This window comes from Natrix helvetica (assembly GCF_964273705.1).
Source record: "Natrix helvetica genome assembly, chromosome: 10".
NCBI classification, from domain to species: Eukaryota; Metazoa; Chordata; class Lepidosauria; order Squamata; family Natricidae; genus Natrix; species Natrix helvetica.
In genome coordinates this window covers 4,509,604-4,523,402 of record NC_138561.1, presented here as the reverse complement: position 1 = coordinate 4,523,402, position 13,799 = coordinate 4,509,604, and the positions used below count along the sequence as shown (strand labels likewise).

The window sequence follows — 13,799 nt, the reverse complement described above, 5'->3', positions numbered from 1 at the left end:
ATTGTCCTCACGGTAGGAAGTTTTTCCTCAATTCCAGGTTGCCTCTCTCCTTGATTGGAATGGAGTGGAATGGAATAGAATATGAATTTGGAATGGAATGGAATATAATAGAATACAAATTTGGAATGGAATAGAATATGAATTTGGAATGGAATGGAATGGAATGGAATAGAATAGAATATGAATTTGGAATGGAATGGAATAGAATAGAAGCTGGAAGGGACCTTGGAGGTCTTCTAGTCCAGCCCCCTGCTCAAGCAGAAGAATTTATACTATTTCAGATAAGTGACTATCTAATCTCTTCTTAAAACCCTCCAGTGACGGAGCACCCAGTGACGGATTTCTGGTGGCAAGCTGTTCCACTGGTTAATTGTCCTCAGGAAGTTTTCCTTAATTCCAAGTTGCTTCTCTGGTTAGTTTCCAACCATTGTTTCTTGCCTTCTGGTGCTGTGGGGAATAGATTGACCCTCTTCTTCGTGGCGGCTCCTCAAGTATTGGATTACTGCTAGTTGAGTTGAGTTCAAATGACTCATGGACAGGTGGAAAATGCAGATTTTAGCTGGCTGGTAATGAGAATGAACATCCTTTTATTTGTTTATTTATCAACTTTTAAACTGCTCATCTCTCACACAGAGGGACAGGGTGGTATACAAACACCTGAACTGTTTGGGTGGGGTGGATACATCATCTGTTCAATCACAGACCTGCACAGGGTAGCAAATACAACTTGTTTTATTTTTTAATTACACCAGCCAAAAGTTATCAAAATTCAGCACAACCATGAAATATGAAATAATCTAAAAAGGAGACAAGCAAGCAACTGGCAACCACACCAGAAGCCAAATCTACTGCAAAACCTCCATTGATGAAGCAATGACAATTTCTGAAGGCAAGTTGTTTTACTGGATAATTGTCCTCACTGTCAGGAAATTTCTCCTGGTTCTAAGTTGCTTTTCTCTTTTAGTTTCCATCCGCGGTTCCTTGTCCTGCCTTCTGGTGCTTTAGAAAATAAATTGACTGCCCTCTTCTTTGTGGCAGACAGGTTGGGGAACTACATTATTCTATCTGGCTAAACGGCAGCTTCTAAAAGAAATTGGACTCGGTGGGTAAAATAAGAAATTGAACATGAATCCTTTTTTTTCCTTCAAGGGCTCTTATTGCCCCCTGCTGTTTGATTGGAAGAATTTACCTTTCTGGTTGAAAGAAAAATGCTCCTCAAAGCGTTTTAACAAGTATTTCTCAAACTTGGCTCTTTTAAGAGGTGTGGGCTTCAATTCCCAGGATTCCCAAGCCAGCATGCATGAATTTCCAGGAGTCAAGAAGAATAAAAATGGCGGCCACAGACTTTTGTTAAAAGCCCAATTTTACCACAAGAAAGCCAGCTGGGGTCTCCCTTCGTCACTACTTCCTTTCCCGGATGGGACGAAAGGGGGATGCTTGCAGAGGGGGCATTAAAACACAGGTAGTCCTTTACATTCCTTTAATGACCATTTGAAGTTACAACAGCAGTGAAAAAAGGGATTTATGACCGTTTTTGACATTTACGACCCTTGCAGCATCTCCATGGTCACCTGATCAAAATTCAGACTTTTGACAACCGACATGTGTTTCTGACAGTTGCGCTATCCCTGGCTTACAAGGTCACCGTTTGTAACTTTCTCAGTTTGTTTCTGACAAGTTGGGTCAACGGGAGAATCCAGAATCACTTAACAACCATAAGAGGCTTGGTGGCGCAGTGGTTAGACTGCAGTACTGCAGGCTACTTCTGCTGACTGCTGGCTGCCTGCAATTTGGCAGAATGACTCTCACCAGGCTCAAGGTTGACTCAGCCTTCCATCCTTCGGAGGTGGGTAAAATGAGGACTCAGAGTGTTGGGGGCAAATAGGCTGACTCTGTAAACCACTTTGAGAGGGGTGGAAAGTGGTATATAAGTCTAACTGCTATTGTCCTTCCTTCCTTCCTTCCTTCCTTCCTTCCTTCCTTCCTTCCTTCCTTCCTTCCTTCCTTCCTTCCTTCCTTCCCTCCTTCCTATTAGAATGCAGTATTGCAGGATAACTCTGCCCACTGCCATGAGTTCAGTTCTCACTAGCTCAGGATTGACTCAGCCTTCCATCCTTCCGAGGTGGATAAAACGAGGACCCAGATTCTTGGGGGCAAATAGGCTGACTCTGTAAACCACTTAGAGAGGGCTGTAAAGGCACTGTAAAGTGGCATATAAGTCTGCTATTGCTCTATGATTCACTTAACAACCACAGTTACTTGCTTAAAAACTGTGGCAAAAAAGGTCATAAAATGGAGCAAACCTCATTTAACAACTGCCATGTTTAGCAATAGAAATTTTGGTCTCAATTGTGGTCGTAGGTCGAGGACTAGCTGCACCAGTTTACCTTCTCCCCCCCTTCCTTCCCCCCAGCCCCTGGGAGGAAGAGGGTAAAATAGGGGGAGAGGAGAGCTTCCTTGACAATCACCTCCAAGACATTGAAGAACTGTTCAATGATCACTCTGCTTAACAACTAATTCCCACAACACTGTCAAATAATTTACTCAGACTGTATTACTATTACTCTTCTGTTCCTTACTAGTATCTCTCTCTTCCAACTTATTACTATAACCATGTTGCTTGTATTTTTCAATTTATATTGTTTTTACTTGTTTCCTAATGTGATTTGATAGCTCATTAGTAACCTTGACTATCAATAAGTGTTGTATCTTTTTATTCTTGATGAATGTATTTTTATTGTCCTTATGTACACTGAGAGCAGATGCATCCAAGACAAATTCCTTGTGTGTCCAATCACACCTGGCCAATAAAGAATTCTATTCTATTCTATTCTATTCTATTCTATTCTATTCTATTCTATTCTATTCTATTCTATTCTATTCTATTCTATTCTATTCTATTCTATTCTATTCTATTCTATTCTATTCTATTCTATTCTATTCTATTCTATTCTAACTGGTAACTTGGAGGATGCCTAGTGCTGTTTGCTAAACTATCCCACATCTGCCCAACATTACCTCCCCCCACCCACTAAAACTGATGTTATTCTTCAGAAATCCCTGTTCTGTGCTTTATAATGTCTTAACAGTTTGACTTCCTTCTGCAAGAAACTTCTGCTTTTCTACTTTAATCTCAGGGTGCTTGAAAATTTCTTCCAAATTTCTCTTAGGCTGGTCTAACACAGAAGTCTGTGGTTCTAACCACACATAACAGCAACAAACCTAGCTGTCCTATTTCAATCAAGGTGGGAGTGGGGAATCTGCGCCTGGCCTCTGAAATCCCCCCCCCACAAGAACATGTTGCCCAGCAGTGAAATTTTGATTTTGGAGAGTTTAATATTTGAGATGCTCTCTGTCACAGACAGGAGGGGGTCAAGCTGTTTTCCAAAGCACCCAAAGGCCAGACAAGGAATAATGGATGGAAACTGATTAAGGAGAGATTCAACTTAGAAATAAGGAGGAATTTTCTGACAGTGAGAACAATCAACCAATGAAACAGAAGTTGCCTTCAGAAGTTGTGGGAACTACATTGTTGAGTGTGATTTATCAGCCAGTTGCAAATCTATAAAAAAGATGTTGAGACTCCAGAAAAAGTGCAGAGAAGAGCAACCAGGATGATTAGTGGACTGGAGGTTAAAACATACAATGAATTGTTGTAGAAACTGGGCATGGCTAGTCTAGTGAAGAGAAGGACCAGGGGAGACAGGATAGCAGTCTTCCAATATTTGAGGGGCTGCCACAGAGAGGAGGGAGATCAAGCTATTTTCTAAAGCACCCGAAGGCCAGACAAGAAATAATGGATGGAAACTGATCAAGAAGAGATTCAATTTAGAAGTAAGGAGAAATTATCTGACAGTGAGAACAATCAACCCATGGAACAGAAGTTGTGGGAGCTTCATCCCTGGAGGTTTTCAAGAAGAGACCGAACTGCCATCTGTCATAAATGGTGTAGGGTCTCCTGTTTGGTTGGGGTGGGGAGGGGTTGGACTAGATGACCTACAAGGTCCTTTCCAACTCTGTTAATCTATTAATCCATCTGGTAGGGATGCTGTCTATCTCACATGGAAGTGTCCTGGATAGACAGCTTGCCCAGAAGATGGCTTTAGCTATCTGTATAATTCCTTTTCTGAAGAAGAAGGAGTTTCTTACCACCTTGGATAATCTGATCTTGTTCGGATGCAGTTACTCTAACTCATCTTATGCAGAACAGTCCCCAACTGTATTCCTCCCCTCTGTTTTTTGTTTCTACCTATAACCGTTTTTTCCAGCCTTCTAAATTGGGTGCCCAAATGAAAGGCGCAGCACATTGCTGTCAAAAAGGAAATAGAGAATAGTCAGAAAAGGGAACAGCAAACAGGAAAAGATAAAGTGAAAAGAAGAAAAAAAAAGGAACTAGAAGCAGAGATGGGGAGTGGCAAGACGAATCGTGGAAGGGAGGGCTTGCTCATTCACAGCTGGTTGGGCTTCTCGAAGCAACCTCTTCTGATCTTAGGAGAGTATTGAGAATAAACCCTTGTTGGCCAAGTTTTCCCCACAACTGGACCCGATGGTGGAGCCGAAGTCCACAGCTGGCAGAAAAACTACACCGCATGAGACAACATGAGTCCTCAGCTAGTCAGAATTGTTTTCTTCTTGCCTTTCCTCCTCATAGGTAAGTTTTCCTCTACTTCAGGAAGACGCTGCTCATGATCCAACATGGCTCTAGTAACTATTACAGGGAAGGTTTATTTATTTATTTTGTGAAACATGTACGAGATAACAGGCATAAGTATAAACATGGAGATGAACACAGGAAATAGGTACGAATAAAGGGGACAGTAGGACAGAGATGGAAGGTACGCTGGTGGGCTTATGCACGCCCCCCTACAGACCTCTTAGGAATGGGGTGAGGTCCACAGTAGACAGTTTGAGGTTGAAGCTGTGGGGGTTTGAGGATGTAACAACGGAGTCGGGTAGAGCATTCCAGGCGTTGACCACTCTGTGGCTGAAGTCGCATTTTCTGCAATTGAGTTTGGAACAGTTAACCTTGAGTTTGTATCTATTGTTTGCTTGTGTATTATTGAGTTTGAAGCTGAAGTAGTCATTGACAGGTAGGATGTTGTAGCAGACAATTTTGTGTACTACGCTTAGGGCAGTGGTGGGTTCCTCCCGGATCGCACCGGATCGCGCGCGCTCCCTTTCAGCGCTCCACCTGGCTTGCGCGCTCCCTTTCAGCGCTCCACCTGGCTTGCGCGCTCCCTTTCAGCGCTCCACCTGGCTTGCGCGCTCCCTTCCGGCGCTGAAACCGGAAGTACAGTTTTGCCCGGCCCTGGCGAAGCAACGACGCCTGTCTGCGCTCCACCAGCTCGGCTGGGAACGGAGATGTTTCCTCAGCGGAGCGGAGAGGAAACATCTCCGTTCCCAGCCGAGCTGGTGGAGCGCAGACAGGCGTCGTTGCTTCGCCAGGGCCGGGCAAAACTGTACTTCCGGTTTCAGCGCCGGAAGGGAGCGCGCAAGCCAGGTGGAGCGCTGAAAGGGAGCGCGCAAGCCAGGTGGAGCGCTGAAAGGGAGCGCGCAAGCCAGGTGGAGCGCTGAAAGGGAGCGCGCAAGCCAGGTGGAGCGCTGAAAGGGAGCGCGCGCGATCCGGTGCGATCCAGCAGGAACCCACCACTGGCTTAGGTCAAACCTTAATCAGCGTAGTTCCAGGTTGTCCAGGCCCAAAATTTCGAGCCTGGTGGCATAAGGAGCAGAGGAGTGGAGGACTCATCTCGCAAAATACCTCTGGACTTGCTCAATTGTATTAATGTCCGATATAAGTGTGGATTCCAGGCAGATGAGCTGTATTCTGAGGAAAACCTCTGAGGAAAATCCGTGAGAACATCATATATTGAAAGCAATCCCCGGTGTCCAAATCCCTCCCCTCTTTGGGAATGATCCAATCCGTTTCAAGTAAAAATGTTTTGGGAACCTGGTGTCTCAGGTGCCATTGTATATTCCTTTCCCAGGGTCGGTGTCCTTGAAGGCAGGAAGATGGCTCGGTCTGGCACCTCTGTTTCCTGTTAGTGTCCATACTCCCCAAATTTCCCATAGCATTATTTCACACCTCCAGCACACTTCCCCTCTCAAATGCCCCCTCCCCCCTGGTTATGGCAGTTGCTAGCGAGCATCAAAGAAAACGAAGGTGGGCAGCTGAGAGTTTGACAAATGTAAGACAGGGAGCTAGGCTGGTGCAGTGGTGAGGGCACCAGGCTAAAAACCAGCACACCCTGAGTTCTCGTTCTGCTTTGGGGAGAAAGCAGCTGCATGACCTTGGGCCAGTCATTCTCTCTCAGCCCTTGGAAGAAGGCAATGGCAAAGCACTTTGGAAATCTTGCCAAGAAAATTGCAGGAACTACCATATTTTTTGGACGATAAGACGCACCCTGATTTTGAAGAGGTAAATTAAAACTAAAGTTTTTGCACTCTGAAGGCCTCCCAAAAGCTCTGCACGCCTCATTTTTTTGCAAAAAAAGGGGGGGGCATGCAGAGCTTTGGGAGGCTTGAAGGGTGTTCCTGGGACCGGGGGGAGGGGCAAAAACAAGCAAAACCAGACATTTTTTGCTTATTTTTGCCCTCCCGTCACTTTGCAAGCCTCCCAAATCCTCTGCTCGTCCATTTTTGTGAAGGGGTGGGGTTTCAGGAGGCCAAAAATGCTGTATTCAGTGTATAAGATGCACCCAGATTTTCACCCTCTTTTTTGGGGAGGGGGAAGGCGCGTCTTATACTCCAAAAAATACGGTAGTCCGGGTAGCCTCCAGGAGTCAAGACTGACTCAAAGGTAGCTGGAGTCAGCAAACCACCGGAAAGGATTTGCACTTGCATGGTGCCATGCGCTTCCATCGGCCGTCCCGTATGGCAAGTATAAAAGGGTACCATTCACAGAAAGGCTCTGTCCCTGCAGCTCAGGAATGGTAGGTCACATGTCCCACCGGTGGCTCCTTAGGTTTTCCTTTTACACGGAGATTAGGAAAAAAAATATATTCTGCCAATAACTGCTAGGTATCCTGGCCATTCTGACACTACCTATCTCCAGTGGCTGCCTAAGGACGATCAGTCCACCACTACAGCACAGATAGCTAAATGCTGCACAGCAGCCTTGGGGATTTGTGGCAAACCCGTGTCTTCTCCACCATAGCAATGTTATATAACACTTGTGACAAACCTTTTGCACTGCTTAGCCACTTCCCCCTTAGCACTGAACCTACAACAGGCCACACAGTTTAGGGATTGCAACTACCTTCTAGTCAGACCATGTATAATTGACACTGGATTTTGTTATATTTATTATTATTTTATACTAGAAGTTTTAAGTGTGTGTGTATATGTGTGTGTGTTTGTGTGTGTTGCATTTGGGCTGATAAATAAATAAAGGGAGACTAGTATAGATCTATTTCAAGCTGTTTAGCTCTCATCAGCTAGCCATACCCTTCCTGGGAATCGAACCAGGGCTGTATTACATATTAGGCAGATGTATTAGCCACTAAGCCACAGGCTCTCCTCCTATTGGTCGTCCTTAGGCAGCCACTGGAGATAGGTAGTGTCAGAATGACCAGGATACCTAGCAGTTATTGGCAGAATATATTTATATATAGCTTTTATTTGTTCTGGTTGCTGGTCTAAGAATGTAATAATAAATTGTTGTTCTTGTTGACACAGGGGCACCCCCCCTTCTCCAAAAGAGTAGGGCCGTGATGGCCAACCTATGACATATGTGCCCACATGCGTGGGCTCCACCACACATTCGGGCATGCCTCCCACCAGCCAGCTGGTCTTCTGGTCTCTCCCCGATCTTCACAGTTCCCCTCCCCCTCAGCATGCCCTACCTTTCTCCTGCATTCCTGCCTCCCGGGCCTTCCCCAATCTCTGCAGGTTCCACCCTCTGCAGGGGCCTCTCCTGGCAGGAATGGAGGCGAAAGCTAAGATGTGCGGGGGGGGGGAGAAACTGCAGAAATCATGATCACCCCTCCCTCCCATAGCCCGTTTTGGGCCTGAAATGCCTCCTGCACCAAAGTGAAAGCCAAAACGGTGGGGGATGGGAGGCACATGCACAGGGAACCCATGCACATGTGTGGGGGTAGAGCTCATGCGGGGGTGCTTGCTCACATTGCATTTGGGGGGATTGGGGTACACATGCGTGCATTGGCCCATGCGTGTGCATGCTTTGGGCACTCGGCACCAAAAAGGTTAACCATCACTGGAGTAGAGCATTCCAGGGGGAGATACAATATCCAAGAGATACAGGCAGCCCTCAAGGTGTGACCCACAATTGGGACCAGAATTTCCATGGCTGAACAAGGTGGTCATTAAGTCAGTTGGGTCCTGATTTTACGACCGTGTTTGCCACGGTTGCTCAGGAAATCACTTCCATGCAGTTAAGTGAATCACACGATCGTACAGATGTTACGATGCGATTTCAACAAAATCTAGGTAGCTACAACTTACGCTCCCTTTCTTTTCCTGGCCTTTGTTCCTGCACTCATATTGGAGAAGCAAAGTTTCTCAGCATCTTCCTATGGTCCCTTCCCTCTGTATTCTTTGGTCCAGATTGGCATTTCTCAACTTTGGCAGCTTGAAGATGTCTGGACCTCAACTCCCAGAAGGAGGGAATTTTGGGAGTTGCACTTCACACATCTGCAGAGAAACACTGCACTAGACTGAACACAGAACATATAACACAGAAGGTAGAATAACAGAGTTAGAAGGGATCCTGGAGGCCATCTAGTCCAATCCCTTGCTCAAGCAGGAGAGTCTATATCTTTTCAGACAAATGGCAGTCCAGTCTCTTCTTGAGAGCCTCCTGTGATAAGCCTTCCACAACGCCTGGAGGCAAACTGTTCCACTGGTTAATTGTTCTCACTGTCATGAAATTTCTCCCTTATTCTAGCTTGAATCTCTCCTTGATTGGTTTCCATCCATTGTTTCTTGCCCTACCTTCAGATGCTTTGGAGGATAAGTTGACCCCCTCTTCTTTGTGGCAGCCAACCAAGATTTGGAAGGCTGCTATCTTGTCACCACTGGTCTTTCTCTTAAATAGACTAGACTAGATTAAGAACATCTTCAGATTCTTCAGCCTGCCCTCATTGGACACATCCTCAGGTCTCTGTATTGCCTTTGCTGCATCCATTGGGCCTTTCTAGAAATGTGCCACTTATACTGTCATTCTTCTTCCTGGCCCAGGTCATTGATAATAATACTTTATTTACAGTCACAGACCAAAACACGAACAGTACAAAAGAGACAGAGCAGCCAGTCACCAAAAGCCCAACTAAGGGAGGTTACAGCTCTCTCCTCTAATGGTCACAGCTCTCAAGGAAAACCTGGAAACCTGAGAGGTGATGTACGAGGAGACATCCCCAAGGCAATGCACAAACAAATCACAGCCATCAGGACCAGAAGGGACGATTTCAGGAAGAGACAGTAACCTAGATCTGTCCGCGCTATACATAGGGCAAAATAGAAGGACATGCTCCGCTGTCTCAACCTCGGCTCTGTCACAAGGGCACAGCCGCTTATTAATCGGGAGCCTCTTGTAACAACCATCCAGAAGTGCTGAGGGCAAGACATTGAAGCGAGCTAGGGAAAAAGCTCTTCTGTACTTGGGAATGGTTAGGGTATAAAATAGGAAGCCATCCTCAATCCATAGTCATTAACTTGGTTGAGAGTCAGGGGGGAGCAAGTTTTATTGGCTTTAATTGGCGCACAGCAGTGGTGGGATTCACGAACCTTCCCTACCAGTTTGCAAATGTTAGTGCACGTATTGTGTCTGCACATGCGCACTGCCTTCTGTGCATGCGCAATGCTCGCGCATTAAGTTGAGTTGGGTGAATGGAGTCTGCTGCAGCAGCCCCTACCGGTTCATTCGAACCAGAGAGAATACCACCTCTGGCACGCAGGCTTTGCCACTCTTGTGCCACTCCTAGATGGCACAGTCAAGTAAATTGCCAGGGATCACAGTTTTGGTGGATCTGGCAAGAAGAAGGAGCGGTTATAAGGACTGCTTTTATCTCCTTCAGGGACATCGTTTTCCTTTCCCAAGGGAGCTTCATCACCAGAAGCTTTCAGGGAGAGACTGGGCTGCCATCTGTCAGAAATAGTGCAGGGTCTCCTGCTTGGGCAGGGGGTTGGACTAGATGACCTACAAGGTCCCTTCCAACTCTGTTGATCTGAATCTGAAATGCATCAAAGCAACCTGAAGTTGGTTGCAGAAGGATGATGCAATTGAAAGTCACACCCTAGGAGTATTTATTTATTTATTGGAATTTGTCGAACAAAAATGAGAACAAGAATAAGAGAATACAATGACAGGGACGATAGGCAGATTAGGGAACTTTATGCACGCCTCCCTCTATTGACCACTTAAGTCTGAAGTGAGGTCCACAGAAGACAATTTGTGACTGAAACTGTGAAAACTTGCAGCTGAGACAACTGAATCAGTTGTCCATCCATACGTCGGCAAGTCTGTTACCGAAATCATATTTTTTACAGTCAGGTTTAGAATGATTTTCATTGAGTTTAAAGCATATTATTGCGATTAAGACAGTAAAAAAAGTCATTTACAGGTAAAGAATTACTACGCAAAAATTTGCCTGCACTACCTAAGCCTGACCGCAAGCGACGGAGTTCTAAGTTATCCAAACTAAGAATTTCGAGCCTAGTAGCATCAGGAATTCTATTGTGTACAAAAGAAGCAGGAAAAGGCAGAACAGGTGTGTGGGGACCTGTGACGGGAGGAAGAAGGAATTATGGGCATCCAGTACAATCTCCCAGGATGTCACGTGGATCTTGATATCGTCTTGGAAACCTCACCGATTGTGTGCTGTTCATCATTTGTGCAACATGGTCATAGTGCATGTGAGTTCCACAGCTGGTTGCAGATGCCACATGGAACTTCTACTTGAGACAGTGACGTGCGGTGAGGGTTATGGCTGGTGAGGCTGGTGACGTCATCAGGAAGGCGGGGAATGGGACCACATGTGCAGGAGGCTGAGGCAGCCTCAGCCTCCAGCACACGTGGTCCCATTCCCCACCTTCCTGAGTGAACATTAAGGGGACCGCGGAGTGCAATGATCCGCATAGCGTTGCTTCCTCCACCGGCGCCAGTCCCTTTCCCCCCCACTCCTTCAAGGTCTCCCACCAACCCAAAGCCCGATCCCCAGCTCCTTCGGGCCTTCTGCATCCCCCTAACTCCTCCTGCACGGCTTCTTCAGCGTCGTCACCTCAGCGAAGCCCTGCCTTGGCAGCCAGCAAAAGACCCGCCGGCTCCCGGGAATTGCCCCACATCAAACGAGAGACCCACCTACAGGGCGCGCCTTTCCCGAGCCGCCGACTCCGAGAAAAAAATCAGGGTGAGGGAGGGAGACGCACAAAATGGGGGCAGGAGCTTCCCAGGGGTGTGGGAGAGGAGGAAGAAGAAGGAGAGCCCATCTAAGGCGTGCAGCCGCCGGCGCCCACAAACGCGGGCCCGTGGCGGTGGGTTGCTTTGCGTTTGCGTCCTAAAGACCCAAGAGGCGGCGGGCCAGCTGAGTGGTTGTCAAGCGGCTTCACCAATCTCTGCCCAGGAAAAGCGGCTCCGCGGGGCCCGGCAGCAAGGCTTGAGCGGGGTGAATGGGAAAGCAACGAAAGGGGCTGCGCTTTCACCCCGCTCAAGCCTTGCCGCCTGCAGCCACCGCCCGCCCTCGCTGCCCCTTTCGTTGCTTTCCCATTCAGGCAGCTTCCCATGCAGGCGGCAGGCTTGAGCGGGGTGACAGCGCAGCCGCCTGAATGGGAAAGCAATGAAAGGGGCAGCGAGGGCGGGCGGTGGCTGCATAGAGGAGCTCCGAGGAGCTGTGTTTCCTAGGTGTTGGTTGGTGGTAGCTGGACCGGAGCCCAAGTCAACATGAAGGGGACCTTTTCCCCCCATTTTTTTTCTTTTTATGATGAGAGCGGTGAGGCTCTGCCTCCCCTGTCTCCACTGACCGCACGTCACTGACTTGAGATGGGAAACCTGAGCAGAGTCGAAAAGTCCCGAATGATACAGTATAGGGAAGTAGCATCAACCCACAAAGGAAAGGGAAGTAGCGAGAGAGCAAAACGAAGCAAAAAATAAAATGAAATGAAATAACCAAGATCCTAAAACCGAGATTGAAAGTGTGATGAAACAACACACTGTCCAGGTAGTTGCCAGGAGCTGAGACTGAGTTGTAAAAAACCAGAAATCACCTGTATTGAGCTCAGGTAGAATGAATTCGGTTGCTGAGCGTGATTTTATGTTTTTATATTGATGATAGAAGTTTTGACATGTTTGCATATTGGGATGTGGTGGCTCAGTGGCTAAGACACTGAGCTTGTCGATCAGAAGGGTCGGCAGTTCGGCGGTTCGAATCCCTAGCGCTGGGTAATGGAGTGAGCTCCCGTTACTGGTCCCAACTTCTACCAACCTAGCACTTCAAATGCATGTAAAAGTGCAAGTAAAAAAAATAGGGACCACCTTTGGTGGGAAGGTAACAGCGTTCTGTGCGCCTTTGGCATTGAGTCATGCCAGCCACATGATTACGGAGACGTCTTCGGACAGCGCTGGCTCTTCGGCTTTGAAACGGAGATGAGCAGCGCCCCCTGGAGCCAGGAACGACTAGCACATATGTGCGAGGGGGATCTTTACCTTTACTATTTTGGTTTTTAACTTTGTTTATTGTTGTTATCAGGTGTGAGCCACCTAGAGTCACTTAGCTTTGGTCATACACATCAAATTTATAATAATAACAATAAAACCTCCCATAAGAAAATAGAGAGGAAGTTATACATTCCTGACAGACCAGAGGATGATGTTGGTTGAGTCTCTCTCTCTCTGCCTCTCTGCCCCACTCTCTCTGTCTCTGCCTCTCTCCCTCTCTCTATCTTTCTGCCTTTCTCCCTCCCTCCCTTCCTCCCCCCTCTCTTTCACACACACTCCACAATGCAACCCCGAGCTAGAAAATTTCTCTTCCAATAAAGGAGAATTCGTGTAGTTCAGGGTTGAAACGAGGGGTCCTTGGTGCTCACTGAGCTTGGTGGTTTTCTTACAGATGTTTCATTACCCACCTAGGTTACATCATCAGTGCTAGAAGGGAGTGTCATGTGTGGAGAGGAGGAGGAGGGGGGGAGGGGGAGAAAAAACCAAACTCAGAGAGCACTAAGGACTCCACAGTTGTAAACATATTGGTTTCCCAGTTTGAAGCTCTCTCTCTCTCTCTCTCTGTCTCTCTCCTGCCTCCCAAGCTCATTCTCACATACTATGACCTCATAGTGAAAATGAGATGAAATTCAGGCACAGCTTCCCTGTCCTTGAGTGTTGTGGCCCGCCAGCAGCCAGTGCAGCTGGCTGCAGATTCGGACAGTGAGGAGGTTGGGGAGGAACATGGGCCAGTCTAAGAGTCTGGGGAAGGCTCTGATGAGGGCTCTGTGTCGGAGGCAGAGAGAGGGCCAGGGCCGTCTGACAGTTATCAGCTGCCTTCAGAGTCAGACATTAGTGAGGCAGATGAACAGCTGGAGCCTGTTCCCAGTGTACGCATGCACAGAGTAGCCAGACACGAAGGGAAGAGCTAAAGAACAGGAGAGTAAGGCCACAGGTGGGAGATGAGTGGCCCCTCCCAGAAGGAATAAAAGAGGAGCGAAAGGGGAGTGGAGTTTGCAGGAGACCATTAGTTAATTCGTTCGTGGCTCTCCGAGACTCCTGGCCAACTTTTGCAGATATTGGCCTGGCAACTCTCCAGACCAGAGAAATTCTGTGACTGGAGATCCTCCCTTGAAAAACTTTACTGGATGTC

General features: G+C 47.2%; 1 protein-coding gene across 3 annotated transcripts in view; it reads left to right on the top strand.

Annotated features, from left to right (window-relative positions):
* The first annotated feature begins 4,438 nt into the window (after positions 1 to 4,438).
* LOC309397205 (CD166 antigen-like) overlaps positions 4,439 to 13,799 on the top strand; it is a 30,406-nt gene continuing 21,045 nt past the window's right edge. For all 3 annotated transcript variants that reach the window (XM_081963043.1, XM_081963042.1, XM_081963041.1), the window contains exon 1: positions 4,439 to 4,651. In XM_081963043.1, coding sequence (XP_081819169.1) covers positions 4,600 to 4,651 — 52 coding nt within the window. In that variant the 5' untranslated portion in view covers positions 4,439 to 4,599. The remainder of the gene's footprint in view (positions 4,652 to 13,799) is intronic.